This window comes from Diuraphis noxia, unplaced genomic scaffold (genome assembly GCF_037042655.1).
Source record: "Diuraphis noxia isolate RWA-SAM2 unplaced genomic scaffold, SU_Dnox_SAM2 contig0001, whole genome shotgun sequence".
NCBI classification, from domain to species: Eukaryota; Metazoa; Arthropoda; class Insecta; order Hemiptera; family Aphididae; genus Diuraphis; species Diuraphis noxia.
Window position 1 is genome coordinate 95013155 of NW_028301711.1, and position 20328 is coordinate 95033482.

Sequence of the window (20328 nt, forward strand, 5' to 3'; positions counted from 1 at the left end):
CTTGTGTCATTGTGAATTTGTTCAATTAATAATTAAAAAATATAAATATTATTATAGCTATCAGGTAGGTTATACCTGTATATTTTATGCACTTATATATACTATTATTTATATTTTGAAATAGAATATAAGAATTTATTTATCTACCATTTACCAACTATATAAAATGAACATAGATTGATATTTTTAGTATTTTTCTTATATTTTGATATTTTTGGGAATAAGTCTAAAAGTTGATCCATTGAAGTTATGTTAAGAATTTTACTAAAAATACATTATACGAGTTGCATTAATTTACCTTCAGTATACATTTTATGGAGACGAAATTAAAGACATTCAATTAATTTATGTCAAGTAGCTGCATTTGAAACATTCAAAGAATATGTTTTTTATGATATCCTGGGCTTTTAAAATGTTTGTTTCTGACTAGTGATAATTATTATCATCAATTTTTAGGACATATTTAAAAAAAATAATTCTTTTATCTATTCGAAAAGACTTTTTTAATTAATAATTTTAATTATAATTGTAGCTGATGAATACAACACGATAAAGATTTTATTATCTTTCAGAGGTTATTTGAACAACTAAGAAATTCAGTGGTCCGTAAAGAAAAGCTGATACTGAGACGTTCGGGGAAATTAGTAAGTTTTCGCGGTTTGCAAGTTCAGTGTGTCATTATTTGCTATGTCATGAAATTACTTTTGGCCAAAGACTAAACTTGAATAGCTATTGTATCTGAAGAGTGCGTTTTGTTATACTGTTCACAGTCTTATTCTTATTCACGTAGGTACTTAAGTGAGTATAGCCATAGCGTAGTTAGTATATTAATATATTATCTCTCTGATAAATCAGGTGAAACACACCTATACTGCATTTTATAAAAGCCATGACGTAGATTCATATATCATTTTACAACTATCCGTTCGTTTCAATACGCTTAACACATTCTAACATTAATTTTTTTAGTGCTACAAATAGTCAAATTGATATGGTTATTCGCATTATGAAGCAATCTATTTTGAATTCTGTAATATGTATATACATATAATATAATATAGTTATCTACAGTGATTGAATGATTGATGGTTATTATAGTCTGGCCAGATTTGATGAGAGGGGGGAGGGGTCATTAAGTTTTAGCTTTTTGGAGGGCTCCACTAAAACTATAGGGTTTCTTTACAAAAAAATTCCAAAAGTTATTGAACATTTTTAAAATATTGCGAGTACAACGTGTAGTTAATACCTGAAAAATGAAAACCAATTATTTTAATTATTTGTAAATAACCATTGTGAAGTATGGAGTATGGAAGTATTGAAGTATGGTATCATATAGCATGGAGACAATTTGAGAAGATGAAGAAGAAAAATGTATTGAATCCAGAGGCCCAAAATCTTGTTTCATCAAGGCCAAAAGAGTTTTTAAATCTAGTCCTAATTTTATTATAATATAAAATTGTACATACTATAATTTATTTATAGGATCAAGTAGATAAGTGACAAGTGTATAATCTACTTGAAATGCTAAGTTGACAATTTTTTTTTTCAGATTGAGAGTAGAACAAAAAATGTAATTAGCCACACATTCACTCTTTAGGTTTTCCAAAAACAATTATTGTATAATTTATACGAAATATGCGTAGTGAAACTTTTACTGTAAAATCAGTAATCTTATATAAGTAATTTATTTTTACCATGAATACGTATATACTCTGTAAGTTAAAATATGGAGATAGTGCTAAACAAAAAATGTTTAAAACTCAACTAAATTCATAAAGCTTATCACCAAATTTGTTTACAATTATAACACGATCACAATAATGCTAATTAGTTGTACAAAAATTCATAATTTTTCATACAGATAAAAAATCAAATCAAAAATACCTTAAATATTTAATACTCTTAAATATCTAACAAGATCGATAATCACCTAACGTTAGTTTCTCTAAACTTCTACAGTATCACTTGCTTAAATAATATTTACTCAGAATTTAATTTATTGGCCAACAATCGTACTATTATCTACTTCGACATTATAAGCTAAATATTTTGTGTATAATTATTATTTTATTGAAACTGATTAATTGTAATTTCAATTAAATATTTCTATTATTTTTTAAAGCATCAAGATAGGTGGACACTGCACACTATTGATAATTTGAAACAATATTTGAAATTGACGAAGACGAAATTATTATGAACATAATAATGGTCTTGGAAAAACTTGGAGTGGTTGAGAGGAAAACCAATCAATTCATTACATTGGTTTTTCAAGAATCACAAATATATAGGTAACAGAATTATGGTATAGAAGAATAGACTAATATTAACTAATTTTTCTTTATAATAGGTGGGTTAGAATATTATTATCAATACCTAGTGCATATTAATAACTGTGGGGCGCTGAAATTAAATTCATAAAAAATGTGGAACATATCTCAACTAATACAGGTGATAGTGAAAAAATTAAACAGAATCATCAGTCGGAAAACTAACGTCATAAGGGTCGTGCATTATTCAGAAAAAGTAAAAAAGAACATTGATACACAAATTATTCTGCTAAAATTTAATTAACAACGGGCCTACGATAAACCGAATTATTTTAAATAATTATAATTATTCAAATAATTTGCTAACAATTTAAAATTATAATAAACATTTATTTTATACCTTAGTTTTAAATATCAAGATACATAACTTAAAACAAAACAAATATAGGGGTTTTGTCTTTGATTTTTTTTCACAAAGTCTTAGTTTTAAAAAACACTTAATAGTAAAAACCTAAATAAAAAGTTAAAATGTTAAATTATATTACACTCGATTTATGAATATGAGTGTTTGACTAAATTCTACAATGTTATAATATATGTTTTAAATATAGTAATATGATTAAGCGATGCATAATATAATGTTTTCAATATTTATACTTTTAATCTCCGTTCATAAGTTTTGCTACCTAAGGTTCTGTTGTTTTAAAAAACTAAGTGTAAAAATCAATAAATTAAAATAAAATATTCTAACGCCAATTCAAACGTACCTATATAAGGCGTCTAACTTAAGCAATTTGCACACTTAAGTGTCTCGCATAAAATATTAAATGAAGATTAAAATATATTGCATGCTTTTAAAAGTGCGGAAAGTTAATTACAATTACGTTCTATGTCAAGCTGAAAGAATTTATTGTAATTGTATGACAAAAAAATGTGGTAAATATTCACTCGCGAGATAAAATTGTTTAAAGTGTTTTTCGCCTAAAGAGGGTTGAAAACAGTTATGTAAAGACGATTTTAGGGGTTGAAAAAATTATATAGCTGTAATAGTATAAGAGTGATTTTTAAATTTCAATATTTTATATACTCATAAATTAAATCTTCATAAAATTTAAAATATCGTGAAAATATCAACGCACGGAAAGATAATGTTTTGATATTAAATTGTTAGGTATTGAACAGTTTACTATAGTCTATAATACAAAAAATAACAACGCAATATTTATTCTACTGAATTTTAATTTATTGTGTTGTATGTTTAGTTGAGACTTAAATACAAATGCTCATATTATTGAAATCATTCATATACATACTTAATGAAAAATATAAAATAATTAACAGAGAAGCATAATAATCTGTTCCATTTTAAGAAGCTGGGATTGAATTCAATAAATGATGTTGACAAAAAAATATCTATCATAAAAAATTTACGTTATAATATATATTTTAAAAATTATTATGTGATAATCCAAGCGATATTACGATCTTGTATTTTAGATTCTGAGCGGAGCGATGAATGTATTGATTTTAGTATTTTACCATGATGTGTGTTTTTTTTAAATTTTTTTTTTTTTAAATTCTTAATATTTTTCTAAATAATCAGGACTAACAAACAACAACAAACAAACTAAAAATTAAGGGAAAACCGGGAAATTTTACGCACAATATCAGTTTTCGACAAAATCGATTTTGGTTTTTGATGTAACTTTTTAAAACAAATGACCATAGATACATGAAATTTTCACCGAATGCTTATATAAGTATATTCTATTCACCATGCAATTTTCAAAAAATTTTGACTTAAGTTGAATTATACATAGGCATATACAATTTTCGATCATTATTAGTTTTATTTAAATTAATATCGATAAAAATTTTTTTTTGGGTAGAATATCTTGAAAATGTAAAACAAGGTTTTAAACATATTGTTACAACAACAGTTGAAAAATAAAAGAAATTCATAGTCACAATTTTTTTTTATAAGCATTCAAAGTTGAAATTTTGTAAAAATACGTAAAAATCACGAAAATTCGAAAATTATTTTAAGCTAGAAGTTCATAAAAGTTTTTCTTTTTAATTCTAAGATTTGAGAATTTAATACAATGCGCTCATAATATATTTTTACAATAGCAGTTGGAAAAATAAAATATATTTATAGTCACAATTTTTTTTATAAGCATTCAAAGTTTGAATTCTGACAACATATTATTTAAAAATCACGAAAATTCGTTAATTATTTTATGCTTGAAATTCATAAAAAGTTTTCCTTTTATATCTAAGATTTGAAAATTTAATACAAGGCTTCTAAAATATTTTTACAATAGCTGTTGGAAAATAAAAGAAATATATAGTCACAATTTTTTTTATTTATATATTCAAAGGTTGAATTTTGACAACATAACAATTTTTCTTTTTAAATCGAAAATTTGAAAATTTTTAATAATCTATAATATATCCTAGACAGATAAACCATTTCCACTCAGAATCGTTTTTCGTATACAATAATATAATATCATTGGATTCAAATTTAATTCCATCCATTACAGTAACCCACTTGTAACCTACTGTACAGCAGAGCGACATCCATTTTCCCACTTTTTTTGTAATTATTTTATAAACATAAAACATCGTAGTGGTTGTATAAACTCAATATTTTTATCGATTGAATTTAGTCTTTTAAATGAATAGTCTGACTTAAATACTTATAAAAATGAACAAAAAACAAGAAAGTTACATACTATAAATATTATAATATTTATCCCTTGTAAAAGTTAAAATTTAAAATAAATATTGAATGAAATCTTAGGTAACTATTTATAGTATGAACTTTATTTTAATTTAGACGCTGAAAAAATAATATAAATTATCTGGTTTCATGGTAATTTAGAATTCAATTAAATCGACATATATTATTCGACAGAATACACAAAAATCTCGAAAGTTGGCAATGTATTTTAAGTTAGAACCTCATAAAAATGTTCTTTTTAAATCTCAGATTTACAAATTTTAATACGAGAATCCTCATAAGTTTGTCTATATTAATTGATAAAAAAATGACTACTAAAAAGTCAAATTAAATTTTTATGATGAATTGAAGTTCAAATTTTTTAGAAAATTGTATATTCACTCGATTTCTCATGGAACGATTTTCCTATTATGTAGTGATCAAAAAATTAATAATTGTAGTTAGGTACTTGATATTTATATTATTATTAACTTCTTGATGAAATTTTCTGAATATTTTGATTAACCACATTAAAAACCATCCGTTGTAAAACCACGCATCTTTTATACTTGTGTAGTTGTCATACTAATATGTTCGATTTACTTGCCAGTTGCCACACCGCCTTTTGTTGATAAACAACTGTGTTGAGATTTGAAATAACCTATAAAATGTGTGCCAACTCTACGCCATAAAAATTTTATTATACAAATTTAAAATATTATTATTTCGTTTTAAAATTAGTAATTACTATAAATTATTAATGTACTAATAAAGTGATATATTTGTCCTCATCGCTTAGTATTTTTAAGACATTTAATATAATATACAAAAATATAAACATTTTTTTTAGAAGTTTGAAATAATAATAAATTATGTTTTACTCCTTTTTTTCTCTGATCTGATCTACTACTGTGGTATTTTTTTTATATCAGACATTAATATCGGTATTTATTAATTATTTTTTAATATACTTTAATAATATTAATAGTCTAACATAAAATAATAAAAAGTATTAATAGGTTAGGTATATAATAATATACAATAATTATTATCAATCTCTCATAATCAGCTTATCACTGCCTTTTCCTTCTCTTTTGAAACTTTAAATATCTCCAGTGATTCATTGATAAAATTAATTCTAGTGAGTTGCAAAAATCAACTGCTGATATGGTATGAAATGTAAATGATGGAGATATTGTTGAAGAGATGATATATATTTTAAACATGCAGTATTACCAGTATTTCCAAGTATTAAATCAACATCGTTTTTGGATTTAGTAAAAAATATGATTTATGATACTAAACTTCAAGAATCTTATCTTCATAAACTACTTTAAAGATTTTTTTCTTAATGAAACTAATAATTACCTGTGAAAGAACAGTTACAGAAGCCTTAACTAAGATTTACGATGAGCCAAGCGATATAATCTAGCATGAGTAGGTACATATACTTTCAATCGAAATGAAAATCGTGATAAAATTAAACATGGAGATGTTACGGGCAAAGTATATAATTTGGTCATTTTATACAATACACGGGCATTTTATATGATACCCGGGCGTTATATAAAATGCCCTTCATATATTGGGAAATATGGATAATTATACTATTTAATTGTAAAGTATAAAGCATTTTATTCATTATATTTTGACAATAAACATGATAATATAATATATTATCAAGGTATACCTATACTAATATTATATTATATTACTTATTAGTTAGGTATTAGTTATTATTATTGAGTATATGATAATTCAACCAAGGTTGGATTATTATTTGTAGATTTGGATCAGTTTTTTGGTTTGTTCTTGTTGACTTATCGGGAAGTCACTTATTATTTGATTGAAGTGTTTATCGTGTAATGCCATAATAGATAGACATTTTAGTATTTTACCTATATGGGCTAAAATTAACTATTTGGTAACCACGAATCGCTTGTATAGTGCAGTTATATTTCGAATATGGGAAAGTTTAATGCAGATTTACCTAAATGATTTGTTAAAAGAAAGTTTCAAATACTTCATTTTTGAAAAAGCTTAAATATGATGAACTAATTTCGCATATGAATTCAACTTAAGAATAATTAAAAAAAGGAACCTTAATTATAAACTTTTAAAAAAATACGACGTGTTAAAAGTGTCTGATGTTAACAAGTTAATTGTACCAGTATATCTGAAAATAACGAAATCAAATATTATGTACATGATAAAGAGTTATTTGATATTATACACGATGTTCATTTATCAATTGGACACGGTGGTCGGAACAGAATGGAACACGAGGTACAAAAATATCACTAAAGATATGATTATTCTATAATTAAATAGTTGCGAATCATGTCAAAAAAAAGGAAGCATAGCCATGAAAGGGTTGGTGGTAAAACCAATTTCATCTTCTGAGATGAATTCTCGCTGTCAGATTGACCTAATAGTATATGCAAGCACAATCGGATGGTGAGTATAAGTTTTTATTGGTTTAACAGGACCATCTCACAAAATATGTACTACTTCGACCATTAAAACACAAACGTGCTGAAGAAGTAGCATATGTTTATTAGATATTTTCACAACTTTCGGAGCACCATCAATTTTAAAGTCGGATAATGGTCGAGAATTTGCAAATAAAGTTGTAACTAAAATATGTGCGATGTGGCCAGAACTTAAAATAGTTTATGGTAAACCTCGTCACTCACAGAGCCAAGGTTCAGTTGAACGAGCTAACCAGGACATTGAAAATATCCTTGCTACTTGGTTGACAGATAACCGTACTAAAAAAATGGAGTGAGGCGTGAGGGATTAAAATTTATCCAGTTTATGAAAAACCGTTCATTACACTCAGGAATAAAATACCTTACGAATCAATATTCGGAACAAAAGTTAAAATTAGATTATAGAGTAGGTACATATCTGTAAATAGTTGCGGGGCGACTTTGCACTTCAAAATGCCACATGCGATAATAAGTAATGACATTGAGTATAAGTACAATTAAATAGTATTATTCATATTGCCCATTATATGAAGGGCATTTTATATAACGCCCGGGTATTATAATAAATGCCCGGGCATTGTATAAAATGACCAAATTGTATACTTTTATCGTAACATAGATACTATTGAAAATTTCGCTAACAAGAAATACAATCAAATCAATTTGTAAATTTGATTTAAAATTAGGTATAATGATTTTAGAATAAATATTTGGTTTATGAAAATAACAATTTCACTATAACATACGGACAAGTTATACCAAAACAAAATCAAAACGCAAAAACAAAATTACAAAATAATAAAAACAAAAAAATAGCCTAAGATTAGTAACAATTATCGACAAACTGGTCAATACTATAAGAAAATAATATAGCATAATAGTATTTTTAATCCTGAGTGGAGCAATAAAGTGCTTCTTTTATGACGTGTATCTCGTTCAATCAGAAAGTAAATCTCGTTGGTATTTATTTATTTATTTTTTTTTTTTTGGTGAGTGGGGGGGTCAAAAGTAAAAAATTCTCAATATTTTTCTAAATAATCGGGATAAACAAACTAAAGATTAAGGGGAAAACGGGAAATTTTACGCACAATCAGTTTTCACCGAATGATCATTTAAGTATATTCTATCCACCATGCAATTATCAAACATTTTCGACTTAAATTGAACTATTTATAGGCATAATATGCAATTTTCGATCATTATTAGTTTTATTTAAAATTAATATCGATAAAAATGTATTTTTTGGGTAGAAATGCTTGAAACTTTAATACAAGACTCCTAAAATATTTTTACAATAGCAGTTAAAAAATAAAATAAATTCTAGAGAAAGAAAGTTTGAATTTTGACAAAATACGTAAAAATCACAAAAATTCGCAAATTATTTTAAGCTAGAAATTCATTAAAAAATTCCTTTTTAAATCTAAGATTTGAGAATTTAATACAAGATTCCTTATAAGTTCGTCAATCCTTTATCACCAAAAAAATGTCCATCAGAAATTCAAATTAAATTTTTATGAGCTTTTGAAATTTAAATTTTTACAACATTTGATTCTAAGTGTAGACGGTTTGTCAGTCTAGAATAGTTTATAGTTTTATACCATATTAATTATATAGCTATTATTTCAACAAAAAAATGTAGGTATCTTTAAAATGAATTTCAAATTAATCAATTAGATTATTATGCACTCATTCAGTCATTCATAGAATACAATGTATTATAAAGTATTAATTCATTAACGACATTAACTATTAAAATTAAAATATTATGTTCACTCTAGAAATTTCAAGTACCCATGTATAATGTTTTTAAATTACAACAGTTTAACTAAAATTATTGGTTATTTAATATGTAAATTCATCCTAATTTGAACTTAGAAATAACTTTTTTTTTAAATGTATTAGTATAGATTTTAGATTTTCTGGTTACCGAATTCATTACTTACGTGAAACCTTAATTTAAATGTTCAATACTTAGCTAAAATAGATAAATGTTTTATACATTTTGAACATCTAAATAGTTTGAGAATTTTTAATTTAATAATTAATGAATTTTAAACGGTTGTAAAAAAAAAATGGCCTATATATTTTTGATTGGTACCTTGTATTAAATTTTAAAGTTTTATGACCCAATGAATAAAATTGTATTGACATTCATAGAATGTTTATTTGAAATAAATAAATAAATAAAAATTTTAAAAAAATGGGAATATTTCAAATGTCTATAAATAACTTAAAAAAATTTGAAATTTTTTGAAAATGTTAAAATTATATCCCGTTTAGGAATTGATAAAATAAACATACGGTATAAATGTAAAATTTCTACAGTAATTCATTTTTAAATAACAACAAAATAAGAATATTGGTTCAAGGGAAATCGAGTGAATCCAATAATGAAAAATTTGAAATTCAAATGCTCATAAAAATTTAATTTGAATTTCCGGTAAACAATTTGTAATTTATTGATAAAAGTGGAAAAACTTTTAAAGAATTTTGAATGGAATTTTCAAATTTTAGATTTAAGAAGGTTCCTTTTTATGAATTTCTATTTCAAAAAAATTTACTAACTTTTATGATTATTTAGTATTTTTTCAAAATTTGAACTTAAAATGCGTATTAAAAAAAAATTGTGTCCCTGTACCTATTTTAAACTTTTTTTACTATCTTTCTAACAATATATAAGGACTCATAAAGCATTTTGAAGTTTTTTTACCAAACGAATACAATTTTATTGGAATTTTTAGAAAAATAATTAAAATTTAAATACATAACCTAAAATGATTTGAAATATTTTTAAAATGTTATCAAGTATATAAAATGCCAATATAAATATTCAGTGAAAATGTCATACATCTGAGGAAATTTATTTTAGAGTTACATCAAAAAGTGATTTTGCGTAAAAATTACCGTTTTTCCTTAATTTTTTTTTTTTGTTTTGTTTTCCAGTTTTATAAAACTGCTTGGAATTTTAAATTTCAAAATCCTCAGTGCACCAACTAGATTCACTTTCCAACTAGAAAAGCTACTGAAGTTGAAAATAGAAGCATTATTTCAACAACGTATCGTGTACAGTGTACACATACAAAAAAAAATAAATACAAAATGAAACAGTATAGCAAAAACCAATACATTCATCGCTCTGCTTAAAATCTAATAATAAATGAAAATTTGAAACGAAAACTGATGATATTGTGATTTTTCGAATTCCACATAGGTTTCCACGTGAATTCCACGTTATTAGTCGTTATTAAAGTATTTCGCTTATTGATCCTTGGCTCAATGTAATGGTGTAGTGTTCCGTGGAGGATGTTTTTACAGTCGGGTGATTTTATCACAAAATATATAGTCGTTCAATAACTCTACGCGTAGACCTAAGTACTGTCGTGTATTACTGTAATTTACACGGTCATGCAAAGTCGTAAACATTTCCAAAAAGATGTTTTGGCTTAAATGTATGAAGAAAAATAAATTCGGTGAGGTGAAATAACATAAATTTTGATTCAATTGAAGTACAATATTACCTACACACTGCTCTACCACACTAGATAGGTAGGTACATTGAGATGGTTTTTTGCTTTTATTACTTGTCTCGTAGTGTTCTATAACTTATACACTACTACACTGAGTTCATTTTTATAGTCATGAAAAATACATTTACATTCATGGATGCGTGATGGCAAGAAATTACAATTTCATGACTTGAAACATCCAACATTTGAACGAAATAGTTAATTACAATATTAAATTAGTGTCTGTAAATGTGAACCACATATAAAAATGTATTTTAATAATTTGCAGCAATTTTCAATTATGTAATTTTTGTCACTTATAAATTTATAATCAAATAAAAAGGGATTATGTAATCTGCTAAATCTTGTACCAATTGTACCTAAAAAAATTTTAATTTCCATTACTTTTCATCTTATTTAAATTTCAAATATAGGTATATGTATCCACTTTGTACGAGTATATACAAACGAGCAATATTTATAATTAATTTTCAAATTATTTACGTTATTTATTCATATTTTATGTACTGTAACTGTTGTGAACTCTAAAAATTTACCAGTTATTACCACAATTAATAGTTAAATGCAGCGAAAATCGCAGGTTGTTTTTAAATTTTTACACAAATAACTATAGAGCAGTAATTACATTCTTACATGCACTTAAATGTACTTATTGATAATAAAAAAATTGCATATTTCTATTCAATTTATCAAATATCAGTAGATTTAGATTAAACATTTTAAAAAGAGTCTTTTTTGAAAGTGCTGTTGTATTATTTGTTTGTAAGGACCAAGAGTTAGGTACTTACAATAAATATTTATTTTCATAATAATAAACGATAAGATATGGCAATAAAACATTATGTCCTACCCTTGTCTTTATTATCTAATATCTATGTGTATAATATAATAATAAATGATTATAAGCAATCCTGATACTCTGATTCAAAGATTATTGATTTGTATTATTAACCTCAAATTAATAATTATACAAGTGTAAATAAACACATTTTATTTTAAATAGTCGTAGAAAAATTTGAAAAACAACGAATATTGTGCATTATTAAAATACATATTTAAGATTCTATAGCAATAAATTTGACAATTTGGCTTTGATACGATTTGCAAAATGTTCTCTTCATTTAAACCAAATAAATGACAAAATACGACTATTCTACCAGGTTATGGCTGTTGTTTTTGTTGTTGTTGATATCGTTATCACTGGTGTTGTTGTTGTTTGTTTGTTTAATTATTTTGTCTGTTGCTGTTTCTTTTTTGTTAATACCATTGTCGCTGATACACTTGTTGTAATTTTTGTATTTGCTATTTTAATTGATGAGCATCGTGTGATTGGCCACTGCTCTGTCCAGGCTTATGCCCAACATAGGATGACCGGTTCAATGGAGGGGGAGGCTGCTAGCGTATGTTGTGGAAAGTCAGCTATTGTACGCCGCTCCTCATCGTATCTCTGCCACCACAGACGTCGCCAGAACTAAGTCAATCGTGATCCATCCACAGAGGACTGGGGCCTTGAGAGTGACCTAACCTACCGCGCCGTGTTGGACCAGGCCACTTTAGTTCTAGCTTGCATGCCACCCGCTGATTTGCTCGTGTTGGAGAGATGCAGCATCGGTTACCGACTGCGCGTCGTATTGGAGTCTGGCGAAAAACAGCCTTCCAAAGCAGCTGTGAAACGTGGGAAAAGAAACACTACGATCGATGCCTGGCAGGTCAGATGGCTAGGAAGGACCGTTCTGTTGGTCCCTTTGACATTCCACATGACACAGGCACTCATGGGCCATGGTTATGTTCAGTAGTACCCTATCGTATGGGCATTGGGCAGAGCCGCTATCCCGCGTTGCTGGCAGTGTGCAGGTGACTCGGACACTGCCGAATATACGTTGTTCCAGTGCGTCTACTGGTAAGGATTCTAGGAAGCACTAACCTCCCGGCTAGGTCATCGTCCGAGCACCGTCGACGTGCCCGACATGATCTGTGGTCCAGTGTTTGAGACTCAGGCACTTGGCCGACGGATCCAACCGAGAAGCACGTGGTTCTTAAAAAAGCGGAGGAAGTTTTCAAACTCTTATACCGGATGATAGAAAACATCCTTACTGCAAAGGAGGATGAAGAACGACGTCGTCAGTTTGCAGAAAGACTCCTAGGTTCACCAAACTAAATATTGTTTAGTGAAGTTCCTTACAAATGTAGCCGAAGGCAAACTCGGGAGTATTATTGTATTATAACTACCTATTGTAATACCTATCGAATGGTAGATTGGACCGTTGCTGCCACTTAATTGTGGGAATTGGTTAAATTGGTTATTAATTAATATCAATGAACAATTGTGGCCGGAGGATAACGGCGTATTTACGGGGGGGGGGGGGGGATTTGGGGATCAATCCCCCTAGATCTTTTTTTCTGTTATTAAAGAATTTAACTATACACACATTGACACTAAATCCTATTTATTATTTACTATCTTAGTGTATTTTTAAAATAATTAAAAAGTAATAAAATAATAATTAAAGTATTAAAAAATCGGTGAAAATGTTATTAATAGCCTATTATTACGCCACTCAAACCACTATGTCGTAGCTAGGGCGAGTTCATGCGATTTCTGTCCGATTTTGATTCTATTGTGCTTGTATGCGGGCCGCACTAGATGCCCAAGCAGGTGTCTTATTCATTATTCATTAGTTATTACCAGGGTTGGGATTTTATAGCATTTGCATATTTCTTATGAGATGCTTAAAAAATAGCAGAGTAAGCTAAAAATGTGTTTCATGATACAGAGAACTCAAATTAAAAATTTTATTTTGCTTTTTTTTGCATATTTTACGATTTTTTAGTTTTTACTGCTTTTTTTGGGTTTTTTGAGATTTTTTTGCATTTTTACCTGTTTTTGAATCAAAATCTGTCAAAATGTTATGAAATTATATTTTAGTAAACATGTTTTTAGATTTTTCTCAATTGAATTATCAAATAAATTGTAAATGTACCTATAGATTAAGTAAATAGGCCGATTACTATGATGCAATGCCGTACAGCGTTAATATATAGGTATAATATAATACTACGATAATTTAGTTTTAGGTATTTGGTTCTAATTTTTGTTATCTGCTAATTTTGTTGGGTTTTTTTTTTGTCGATTTCTACTGCGATTATTAATCGCCGATTATCAACGTTGTATTATAGACTATAGTCAATTCATTTTATATAGGTACCTAGTTGTCTCGTGTGCCTGTAGTCAGTACCTACTCACGTGTTACATTGTATTTTCGCCGTTTATGTGCAGTAACTTTGTTTTAAAATGCCAAAAGTTAAGTCATCTCTTTTGTGTAAACTCAATAATTTTGTATCAGAGTTCGGAGAAGAAGTGTTTAAGGTAGATGACAATGTATTATTTTGTCAATTATGTGAGTGTAAAGCGAACAGTGAAAAAAAATTTAACATAACTCAGCACTTAAAGACAGATAAACATATTAAAGCAACGAAACGCCATCAAAATAAAATTGAAAAAAAACAACAGTTTCTTACGAGGTACCAAAAAAACTCTTTTAATGTCGATTTATGTAAAGCATTTATAGCGGCAAACATTCCTTTAAATAAATTATCTAATCCAATATTTCGACAATTTCTTGAAACGTACATGAAAAATCCGATTCCAGATCAAACCACGTTAAGAAAGTTATATGTGGATGATATATATAACGAGACTATGGAAAACATTCGGTCTAAATTATCTTCTAAGCGAATATGGGTCAGTATCGATGAAACAACCGATGTCGAAGGACGGTATATAGCCAATGTGATTGTCGGCAGTCTTGAAGCCGATCGTCAAGGCGTTGTATTTTTACTTCATACTGAAGAACTAGGAAAAACAAATTTTTCTTCTATCAGCCAGCTATTCAACAAGTCAATGGGTATATTGTGGCCGAACGGAGTACAACATGAACATGTTCTTTTATTTGTATCAGACGTCGCACCATATATGGTAAAGGCAGGGACGGCTCTCCAAGTTTTCTATTCTAAAATGCTACACGTGACGTGTGCAGCCCATGGTTTACACAGAGTAGCAGAACAAGTTAGATCTCATTTCAGTACAGTGGATAAGTTAATAGCAAGTGTTAAACAAGTATTTAAAAAAGCTCCGAGTCGGTTACAATTATTTAAAAATGAACTTCCTGGAGTAAACTTTCCGCCAGAACCAGTTATTACACGTTGGGGAACCTGGATTAATGCAGCTACCTATTATTGCGAGAATATACAAGCTGTTCGTCATATTATTGGATTACTCGACCAAGAAGATGCGATTAGTATTCAAAAAGCAAAAAAATGTTTAGACAAACCAAATCTTGAAAATAACTTGGCATACATTAAATCAAATTTTTCTATTTTATCTGTAGCCATTGATAAATTGCAAGCAAAAAATCTGTCCTTAGCCACATCATTAAATATTATTAAAGATATCGAAGAAACACTGAAAACACTAAATGGTGAACCTTACCATCCTATATACATAAAATTAAAAAACGTTTTAGAAAAAAATAGTGGTTTGTCTAAATTGAAACATATTTCAAATATCTTGGATGGGGATGAAAATACAAATATTGGTGAATTACTTGGTGAACTTACATGTAGCGATATTGTATATTTCAAATACGCACCAATTGTGTCAGTGGACGTCGAACGTTCATTTTCGACGTACAAGACTTTGTTGGCTGACAACCGCCGTAAATTCAAATTTGATAATCTGGCCAAGCATTTAATAATCCAATGTAACACTCAAGGTAAACATTTTAAATCGCTTACTTTTTATTTAAAATTTTTGAAAATAATTAATTGGGTAATTTTTTTTACAGCCCTTCAGGATTCTGACCAGAGTGACTGAATTACGTATACCGTATTGTTGTACGTATTGTTGTTTGCATATTTTTAGCGCATATTTAGCGATAATTAACTTAAGTAACTACCTATAATAACTTCAAATTTGTAAGTGATTAATTAATAAATTTCCATTTTTTTTGCATATTTTGTTGTTTTTATTGCATATTTTTAGCGCATATTTAGCGATAGTTAAGGTCATATTATAGCGCATATTTATGCAATTTTAAGTGCTATAAAATCCCAACCCTGGTTATTACCTATTACTGTACAGTTGTAAATTTGTTAAAAACAAGATATTTTTTAGACTAAAATACCAAAATCAGTTTATTTTATTATTATGGAATGGTCAGATGGTCTAATAATATATTCCACATTTCCACGTAATCAGGCTATCGGCATTTTTATTGGTTTGGAAAACCAACATTCATATTCGTAAGCTAAACATGTTAGGAAAAACAAAATATTTATGATATTATTTTTGTACTAAATTTCTTATTGTATTATTGGACATTGATATTAAACTATAACTACTTACTATAACTCATAATCATTAATTAATCGTTAAAATATCGGTTTTTATACACCGATATATTCCAAAAACTATCCCGCTTTGTTATAAAGAATTCATGTGTTATCAGAAACAGATTATTTTTTTTTATGGATTTTAATAAAAGTGTATATATATTTTTGAAAAATGTTGAACTTAAAGAACTCAAATATTTAAAAATATATTATTAAAAACGTTAATGAGTGTATTGTGTCAAATGAATCACCCGGAGGCCGGAATACAAAACTACCTACCGGGCTACATTATTGACAAAGTCTGCTTCTTTTCGCACGCACTCAAATTATATTCAAAATGTATTTTAATCATAGCTGGCATTACATACTACTACAAAAACAGTAAAGGTAAAACCGAAACGTCGTCCGTCGTGTCATCTTTTCACGGTTGGAGTCGAATGCTGCAATCTCTTTTCGACCTTATAGCTCCATAACGCACCTGAGCTCGTTGCATAAATAACCATTTCACCTCCGGTAGACTTATTTCAGAAATAATTACACTAAATGACTGTATATACCTTATACACATATACGCATATAATTTATATATATGCTATTATATGAAATACATACACTCAGAGCTACATATATATATATATACTGTACCAGCAGTAATAACGCGAACGCTATAAACTAATTATTATAGGATAGGTGTACAACGCTGTAAAATACTTATGTATATGCACACCACTGCAAGGTAATTTGTTTTTATCGTTAAACGTATAATTATTATGTAAGTATATTAATGTTATTATCGTAATTGAGCCGAGCTGAGTACCCATTAATACTGAAAGTATTATAATATTAATAATATAATAATATAATTTTTAATATTGTAATATTGTGTGTGTGTGTGTGTGTGTGTGTGTGTGTGTGTGTGTGTGTGTGTGTGTGTGTGTGTGTGTGCGCGCGTGTGTTTTTTCTTATGTTGTTAAATATTAAATATTAAACATTCTTGTTGTTGCTGTTTTTAAACATAATACATTTTAGGGACAACATACTGCGTCTCAAAAATATTTGTTGAAGTACGTCGTAGAGGTTATACTATTCAAACGGAGTTTTGTATGATAGTCTACTACCTAGTGTAACTAACCTTTGTGTATACCTTACCAGACTTTGAATGATGCATGTACAATATTGGTTTTACAATGAAGTAGTTTTTAAAATGTATACCTGAAGACATTTTTTAAATACTATGAAAAAATAGGTAGGTATCATCACAGTTTTATTTGTTTTAATAGTTTTTTTTTAATTTTTTTGTGTTTGAGCTTACATATTATTTGACAAAACTCATAACTTAATGAAAAATTTACTTATACGAAGTATATGCCCATATAAACATTTTACCTTTTTCCATTTCAAGACATGTAAAAATATTTGCCATTTTAATAAGTCCAATCTATTGCCTCCCCCCCTCCCAAAAAAAAAAAAATAAATAAATAATATATATATTTAAAAATATTATTTATAGTGTTTTAGTTTTCTTAAAATAATAATTTACGTATCATTATCTTACGATAATACTTACATCATATCTGACTTGTTGACTAAACCTTAATTTGGATGACAACTATAGGGATTTAAAAATTTAAAAATTTAAAATGGTCAGACTAAAATTGTTGAAATTTGTTACAAATGATATTCTGTTTGTGACAGAGCAAAAAAAAAAAAAAATGAAAATCCTCCGCAGTAAAATAAGTATATAATATATATTATATATATCATTCAGAGTCTAAATTCCAAAACGTTCGTTGGTATTTCGAAAATTCTATGTCAACACGACACATAAAAATGGTATTGGTTATCGTAAAAATCTGTTAATGTTGTTTTCTACCGAACAAAATTTCGTTCAGCCCAAAACAATCCTCTTCTGTGCTGTTTGCAGTACACGCTATTCGTTCATTCGAGGTCGTATTAAGTCCGCAGAGAACATTAACAATAGTATACTTAAAATAGAAAAAAATGTGCAATCGAATATTTCCAAAACTATACCTCTATATCTAAGTGTTTCTATATTTCATAATACCTATTATTATCAAACACAATTTTTAGTTTATTTTGCCCTTTTGCTGTTCAAAACACCGAAGCAGTATAACACTGCTACAACACACGGCTGCTGACTGCAGTGTAACAATAACGTCGTTATGTGTATAATGTCATGTCCAGCGCAGGTACCTACGCCACGAAAATAAATTAACTTTTTCTAGCAATAATAATAATAATATCAACAACCATCAGTCGCAGCGTTTGTTGCGTTCGGTCGAAATCGTATATATATTACTTATACAATATTGGTATATTGTAAATATACGATATATTATTATTATTACCTATACAAAATATAATACATGGAACGAACAACGATCGACATACACTTTTTACGATTTTTTTACCTACCCATAACTTTACACGCGTGCGTCTATACAAATACGTTCGACTCGGTAGGTACCTTTATTTGTTTTCGGTCACGTTTACGGTTTACCGGTGCCACTGCGTTGTATCACATTGCCATTTCCACATGTTCAATGTGCCGGACGAAATTAGCGATCGTTATAATATTACACAACCTGTGATTTATGGTGGTTGAAAGTCTGCCGGACACGAGGGCCGCGGTCAGGCAATTGAAAAGGGCTTTCTCCCGCAGCAAGACCCTCGTCCGGTGCCACCAACTTATTGACAGTTACAGATTACTATTATATTATGTTTGGCTTCACGGTGATTTTTCAAGAAGCGTTCGAACACCTTCCAATCCGCTAGCCTGCAAAAGCTGCAGTTTTCAAATGGAATAGTAATATTATATATTATAACGAGGAAGTCACTCCGCTGTACAGAAGGCATCTATCAAGTGAGTAGCTCGTTATTGAATAGATTACTGTGATGGACGTGTTAAATAATTAAGTGATAAATTATAGAAAATACGGCTCTGAGTGGAGACTATGTTAAGGCATGGCTACAGCCTACAACTAGTTTGCGCACTTTTTAAAATTTTCCAGTTGAAACCTGGAACTCGTTTGCGCACAAATTATTGTAGATGTTACCACTCGTTTGCGCACAACATATTAGATAGAAACGGATTTATCTATGGTTTCGACTGTTCGTTACTTCGATAAACTTTATCAATATTCATTACACATAAACTAGCTAGAAGGTACTGTTATATTTGAATCACAACGTATTTTTTCAACTTTAGTTTCGGAAATTCTCTCGTATAACGAACATAGAAATATGAATTACAAAATATCGAATATGTATTATACGCGTCGCTTTAAAATGTGTGTTTCTATTAACAATTTTAAATGTTCAAAAATCAGAAAGAATTAAAATGTAAATCGATGGCTACGTTAAATACTCAGTGTACAATTATTATTAACTATAAAAACGAACATAATCACAGTGAATATTCTCAGAACGAACTACAGAAAGATATAATCCAAAGTTCTGTTAAGAGAAAGGCCATTGAAGAAATTCATACACAACCAAGTAAAATTATTAGACGAGAATTATTATTAAAATCTGATTATAATTTGTGCGCAAACGAGTGGTTGCACTAGAAATAATCTGTGCGCAAACGAGTGGTTGTACTAGAAATAATCTGTGCTCTAACGAGTTGTAAAAATGTGCGCAAACGAGTTGTAATTTAAGTAAATGTGCGCAAACTAGGTGCACCCTTATGGAATTTCAACTTATACTGTTGAGCCGATGGGGATATTTTACTATCAATGTATAATTAATGCTTTAAACTGTTAACTGAATGCATTGTAAACATTTAAAAAAAAATATCATATTTATGATTCGTAATTTATGAAAAATATAAACATCTCTAAAGTTTAAAAATATTGTAAAAATATATAGATATATTATTAATCAAGACAACGTGTATTATG

The 20328-nt window shown here is 28.3% G+C and overlaps 1 protein-coding gene across 1 annotated transcript; it reads left to right on the forward strand.

Annotated features, from left to right (window-relative positions):
• Positions 1-14229: 14229 nt before the first annotated feature.
• On the forward strand, positions 14230-15979 carry LOC149062527 (uncharacterized). The gene is made up of 2 exons (XM_089216323.1): positions 14230-15786; positions 15859-15979. The coding sequence occupies exons 1-2, from the start codon at positions 14307-14309 to the stop codon at positions 15885-15887; spliced, it is 1509 nt and encodes a 502-aa protein (XP_089072449.1). The 5' UTR covers positions 14230-14306; the 3' UTR covers positions 15888-15979.
• Positions 15980-20328: the final 4349 nt, after the last annotated feature.

Coding starts and splice junctions, on each gene's coding strand:
- LOC149062527 (XM_089216323.1), top strand. CDS start 14,307: ATGCCAAAAGTTAAGTCATCTCTTTTGTGTAAACTCAATAATTTTGTA. Junction 15,787..15,858: donor AATCCAATGTAACACTCAAG/GTAAACATTTTA, acceptor TTTTTTTTACAG/CCCTTCAGGATTCTGACCAG.